At 62.6% G+C, this 6,456-nt stretch overlaps 1 protein-coding gene across 1 annotated transcript; it reads left to right on the forward strand.

Annotated features, from left to right (window-relative positions):
* The first annotated feature begins 4,777 nt into the window (after window positions 1-4,777).
* Window positions 4,778-5,570, forward strand: MIF (macrophage migration inhibitory factor). Its single transcript, NM_001033608.1, is given in 3 exon segments — window positions 4,778-4,982; window positions 5,122-5,294; window positions 5,377-5,570. Coding segments are annotated over 3 exon segments (348 nt in total). The 5' UTR covers window positions 4,778-4,874; the 3' UTR covers window positions 5,444-5,570.
* The last annotated feature ends 886 nt before the right edge of the window (window positions 5,571-6,456 follow it).

Below are 6,456 nucleotides of genomic sequence, written 5' to 3' on the forward strand. Positions count from 1 at the left end.
CTTCTTGACAGTGCCTTCCGCAGAGCAGACGTTTTTAATTTTAAAAAAGTTGAGCTCATCAATTCTTTCATGGGTCGTGTGGTATCTAAAAATCGTCACCAAATCCATAGTCGTCTAGATTTTCTCCTAGCGTCCACCAGTGTTTTCAGCTGCGCCCCACAGCTTGGAGGATCTCAGCTCCCCAACCAGGGGTTGAACCCCGGGCTCTTGGCAGTGAAAAGGGCCAGGCCCCAACCACTGGGCCTCTAGGGAACTCGATTATTCATTTACTGGTAATGGAGGTGCAGTGGTGCCGGCATCGTTCACTGAAAAGACCACTTTCCCCGTTGGATTACCTTGGCACCTAGGCACAAAAGCCAGCCGGCCACTGTTGTGTCATGAAGACCTTGTTGGCTTCCACAGGGAGCAGTGACCGCCAGGTTAGCAGAAGCGGCGGGCAGTGGGCTCTTCAGGGAGTGAGAACTCTCTGAGCCGGGCTCAGGGGAGGTCTTGTGGAGAGGTCACCTGGGGCTGGCTTCCTGCGGACAGGCCCCGCTGGGGCTCCCTTGGAGGCAGGAGTGTTGGAGGATGGGAATGAGGGCCTCTGGGTCCAGTCACTGTAGTGTTTTCTGGAAGGCAGGAGTCGGCACTGCGGGAGCCCTCCGTGGGGTCTCCCAGCTTCTCTCTGCCATCCATCTGGCCCAACTTTGCCTCTGCTGACCGGCCTCCCCGGATCCTCCTTGGGCTCCAGGGGGCACTACTGACCTTGCGATCCCGAGGTGTACAGGCTAGGAGCAGCGCAGGCGTCCGGCTGTGTCTCGGGTCTGGGACTGCATCGGTCACACTTCAGCACGCTGCTCCCCGGCATGGGCCGCAGAGATACACCCAGCCCAGGCCCAGCCCAGGCCCAGCCCTTGGGCCATGTCCCGCTTGCCACCCACCCAGCTAAATTGGCTGTAAAAGTGTGGGCTGGGTGTTGGGAGTCCTTGTTGCCCAGGGAACGCCCCCAGCGGGGTAAGGAGGCAGGGATGGGACCCCGCAGATAGGAGAGGCTGTGCCAGGGGAGGTGGACGGGACCTGGCCTGGCCTTGGCTTTGATGGGATGGGGGCGGGGGTGGGGAAGGGACCAGGCCGCCGGGGAGGGAAAGCCCAAGGCCACCATCAGGGTCAGGCCCGTTAGTCCGTTTGCTGCTCCAGGACACGTGGTGACAACGCAGTAAGGTCGGGGAGCGTTTGCTGAGCACCTCCTGCATGCAGGTGCTTTGTGCTGGTACTTTAATCTCTCCCATCTTCACCCACGTCTGCGGGAGAGGAATTCCCCTATTTTGAACTTTTCCGGCTGAGACTCAGAGAGTTCGTTCACAAGGTTCAGCCCAGCTCGCCCCCTCTGAACCGTGTCCCGGCCCTGCTTTGGTAGCATGGTGGTCTCCTGGCGGACACCCCTCTTAAAACCCTGTCCCTTCAGCTGGGATGGTGGCCCCCACTTCTCCTTCTGCTATGACTAGAGGGGAGGGGGTTGACTTGGCTGGTCTTTGCCGCACCTTTCACCACACTCAGCAAACAAGAGCACAGGGGCTTGCTGAAGGCTCTGCCCAGCTGGATCCTTCCGCGAGAGATGAACCGTGAGTGCTGGGGGAGGGACACCAGGGAAGGAGGCTGGCAAAGGCGCCCTGGGAGCCGCTGGGCAGTGGGCCACCCATGGACGAGGACTGGAGGACAGAGTCGCCCTCCCCGGGCACCCCTCACAGCCTGGCTGACTCAGGCCCTGCTCTTGGAGATGTTCAGACCTGGGCCCAGCTGCCAGCCCTCTGGGCATGCTGGGTCCCCCAGAGCTGTCCTCCACATCCTGAGGTTTCCTCCCCTCCTGGTCTCTGCCTGCAGCCCTCACCTGTGGGGCACGGCTCCTGGTGGTCCCATCTGACTGCCCATCGGGCAGTCCGGTCCAGGTTCCAAGCAGGGCAGGAGGAAGGGCTCGGGGAGGCGGCCCCATCTGCAGGCAGCTGCTCCCTGCGGAGTCTGCACATCACGTGGACACAGCTGCCCGGGGGTGGGGGGCGGTGACAGTGCCCGGTTGCCAGTGGCTCTGGTGGTGAAGGTTCTAAGCAAACAGATGCTGCCGGTGAGGAGGGAGAGGATGGTAGGGGGGTCCAAGGCCTCCTGGCGCGCAGGGCCGGTTATTGTTCGGTAGCTAATTACAGAGCCCCTGGGGACGCAGGGGTGATGCTGTTCTATTGCTCCTAGAACAAATTACCACAAATTGAGCAGCTTGAAACAACACACGTTTATTATCTCACAGTTTCTGCAAGTCATCCGTTGAGTACAAAGTGACTGGCCTTCCGCTTCAGGCAAGTCAAGGCATCTCAGGATCAACTAGGGAGGAGCCCACTTCTGAGGTCATTCGGGATGCTGGCAGAATTCAGTGTTGGCAGAATTCAGCTCCGGATGACTGAGGCCCCTTCATCTACAAAGCCATTTATTTACAGCACTTCTGAGTCCTTCTGCTTTGAGGCTTTCTGAATGCCCCTTCCGTCTCATCTGCGACTTGAGCTGGAGAGAATTCTCTACTTTTAAGGGCTCATGTGATTACATCGGCCCCACCCAGATAATCCACGATCATCTCCCTACTGTAAAGTCTGTAACCCTAATTACATCTGCGAAGTCCCTTTTGCCGCAAAATTTAACATCTTCACAGGTTCCAGAGATCAGGGCGAGGTCGTCTTTGGAGGCCCTCTGCCTGCCACCGAGTCATGTGGCCCAGAAGTCATGAGCCCAAAAAAGACAGTGCCCCACCGCATGGAGCCTAGCAAGGAAGCAGTGTGGTAGCTCAGATGGAAACAGGGTGGCGGCCTTGAAGGAGAGGGCTTTCCCGAGGAACGGAGCCCGAGGCGGATGAGCGTTCCAAGAGCAAGGCCCAAGCCAGGGGCTGGGAGCACAGCATCGCGGGGCAGCACACAAGATTCACCGCCGAGGAGGGCGGTGTGAGCCGCAGGGTGGGGACCAGGCCAGCCGGGGCACTGTGACAGCACTGCCCCGAGGATCAGACGGACCATCGCCAGAAGTTAGGCTACTCGATCCCTACCACGGCCCTCTGTAAAGGGGGCTCTACCGTCATGCCCGAATTACGCATGGGGAAACAGGCTCAGAGAGGTGAGCCAGGTGCCCACGCTAGGAAGAAGTGGGACCGGGAGGCTGCCACCTCCTCCGATGCCCTTCTACAGACAAAGTACTGACACTCCTGGGAAGGTCAGGGGTGAACAGAGGCGGTGCTGACCAGGGAAGGCTCCCGGTGCCACAGTAACAGCCTGAGGGCCACAGGGCTCACCTACGCATCATCGGTGCAAGTGTCTCTGCCGGAGGTGGGGGCTTCACCGTGTCACCCACTTCCACTATCAGAGAACCGCCAAGCGGGCACTGGCTACTAAATCTTCTGCTTGGAGTCATTTGGGTCACTTCTCTTCATGTATCACTGGGCAAGTCACATGATCATATGGATCTGCTGCCCCAGGCAGCTCACAGAGACTAGGCGGGGTGGGCGGGAGGGGTGAGGACCCAAGCACAGTGGAGGGAGGTCCATTTCACTGGCAGGCGATCAGGGACGGGCGAAAGGCAAGCACCTGGATTTGGACATAGAGAACAGGCTGTGCGGGCTTGCCTGCTGGGGCTTGGGGGAGCCCCCGAGCTGGAGACGGGCGTGGAGGGCATCCGTGGTTAACAGAGACCTCGGCACAGGTGGCCTGCTGGGGTAAGAGCAGGGACAGAAGGGGCCTTTTACAGAGCATCTGCCCAGCTGGGCCACGGGACCTCCTGCCTGAGTACGCCTGGTCCCATGGGCATGGGGGCCCATGTCCAGGCCAGCATGTGCAGGGTCCCCCTTAACCAAACCATACCTGCCAGAGACCAAGGACAGGACCTCTCTGGACAGATCTGAGACTGGGCCCAACCAGCATGCCGCCTCAAGTGCCCAGCAGAGCTCCGCTCCCCAGCACAGCCCCGTGACCAGGGTCTCCTCAGAGCAGGAGTTGGGCAGCCTTTCTGCTCAGGGACGGCAGGGCCTACAGGCTCAGCCCTGGCCCTGCCCTCTTCCTGCCCTGTCAGGGCTAAGTTCATTCACTCCTTCATTCAGCCAGTATTTAGTCCACGTCTCTCATATGCCTGGCACCTACGATGTGCGCCCCGAGCTGACCAGCAGTGGCAGACAGAGACTTCCCCCCCAGGGCTCTGAGAGACGGCACCCCCAGAGGACCTGATGGGGTGGGCTTCCCTGAGGAGCTGGCATTTTCAGCGCTGCAGAGAGGTAGCCCGGTGGACTGAAGCTTTGCGGACTGCCTCTGGGCTCCGTGTGTCCCCAGCCCCTCCCCTGGGCACCTCCGGGCAATCGCACCCACTCCAAGAGCTGGGTGCAGGAAGGTCCCTGGATGGCGACGCGCTGCGGCAAGCGCTGCCCACATGCAGCAATGACCACCGCTCTCCATCACTCACACGCACACACATACAGAGGCGTGAGCGCGACTGCGGCCCGGGAGACTGCGGACACACAAGGACTCCGTAGAATGAACTGGGACTCCGCCTGCGCCCTCCTCGAGGGCCAGGGGTCATCTGTCCCGCTAACCGCTGTTCCCAGCACACAGACATCGCTGGGACCAAGTGAAAGGACTGACACTTCCGGCCGCCCAGCGGAGAACGGCTCAGGACAGGGCGCGCAGGGCCAGAGGCGGTGACGTCACCGGCCGGGAGCGCGCCACCGCCCGGGGGCGGGACCGGCGGTGACGTCGCGGGAGGCGGGCCCACGTCGGGGCGGGGCGCCGGGCGGCGGTCACGTAGCTCAGGTTCCCGGGCTGCCTTAGCGCGCGCGTCGGTCGAGTCGTGCGTGCCGGTCCCCGCCGCCCCTCGCCATCATGCCGATGTTCGTGGTGAACACCAACGTGCCCCGCGCCTCCGTGCCGGACGGGCTCCTCTCCGAGCTCACGCAGCAGCTGGCGCAGGCCACGGGCAAGCCGGCACAGGTCTGCGGGGAGGGCCGGGCGGGGAGCGCGTCTCCGGGATGGGGCTCCGGGCCGGGAGTGTGGGCGGCTACGGGATGGGGCTCCGGGCCGGGAGCGGCGGGGGCGTGCAAGCCGGCTGACCGCGGCCCCTCGTCCGCAGTACATCGCGGTGCACGTGGTCCCAGACCAGCTCATGACCTTCGGGGGCTCCAGCGAGCCCTGCGCGCTCTGCAGCCTGCACAGCATCGGCAAGATCGGCGGCGCGCAGAACCGCTCCTACAGCAAGCTGCTGTGCGGCCTGCTGACCGAGCGCCTGCGCATTAGCCCGGACAGGTGCGTGGGCGCCGGTGGGCGGGGGGCGCGCGGCCTCGGCGGCACCCGCACGGCCGGCTCAGCCTCGCTTCCTCCCTCGCAGGATCTACATCAACTTCTGCGACATGAACGCGGCCAACGTGGGCTGGAACGGCTCCACCTTCGCCTGAGGGCCGGGCCTCGGGTTCCCAGGGCCCGCAGCCCTGGCGCGCACAGATTTCCCGCCCGCCCCGCCCCCCCCCCCCCCAACACCGACCCCACCTCCCTGGAAGGAGCAATAAACGGTGTGGAGACGCGGGCTGCCTCGTTTTTTCTTGGCTTGCGGAGGAATCGATGCAGGGCGGGGCCGGTGAATGTGGAACCGAGGCCGGGAAGGGTTATCCCCGGAGTCTGCAGCCTAGCCTTTCCACGCCTCAGCCCCCAGTAGAGGGCCCACACTTGGTTGGCATCCTGCCTGCACCCAGATCCAGGCATCCAACTCAGATCCGGAACCCTCCGTTCCCTCTCCCCACTCCGACCTCCTGCAGAGGCCCAGCCACCACGTGGGTCGGGGCTGGCTGAGGAACTGGGGGAGGGGTCAGAATCCCAGTAGAGCCGAGGAGGGGCGGGGAGGAGAGAGAAACCTGGACTCGGTCGGGGTCACTGCCCCGATGCCCGCCTCAGGGTCGTGATTTGGGAAATCCCCCTGTTCTGGAGCTTGGAAACCGTTTTCCAGTGTGGTGGTGGGGGAGGTGCCTGGAAGGTGGAGTTCCTGATGATCCGCCCTGTCCACCCCGGGCCCTGGGGCACAGCAGTTTCCTGCGAGAACAAACTCGTGGTTTGGGTGCCATTCAAGTCTCAGGGTACAGCAGCTGTCAGATCCTCCAGGTGGCTGTTAGCCCCTGTAGGATAGGAAGGTCTCGGTGCCGAGGGGACAGTCGGGAACACCAGTGTACTTGGGGTCTCCTGGCCTAGGTAGGATCCCTTCTCCAAGTGCAGGGGCTCGCTCCCTTGTGGCCAGGCCAGTTGCCTTTGGGCCCCACCTGGCGGCAGCTCCTTCCAAATAAGAAAAAGTGCAGTCACTCAGTTGTTGGCACGGAGATGGCCTCCCCCTGCCTCATCAGCCCGGGTTCTGGGGCCTCCCCTATGGACTCGTGCTAGCCCTGAACCTCAGCCCCTAAGACAGACAAGAACACCCAGAGAG

The sequence above is a fragment of the Bos taurus genome, chromosome 17 (assembly GCF_002263795.3).
Source record: "Bos taurus isolate L1 Dominette 01449 registration number 42190680 breed Hereford chromosome 17, ARS-UCD2.0, whole genome shotgun sequence".
Lineage (NCBI taxonomy): Eukaryota > Metazoa > Chordata > Mammalia > Artiodactyla > Bovidae > Bos > Bos taurus.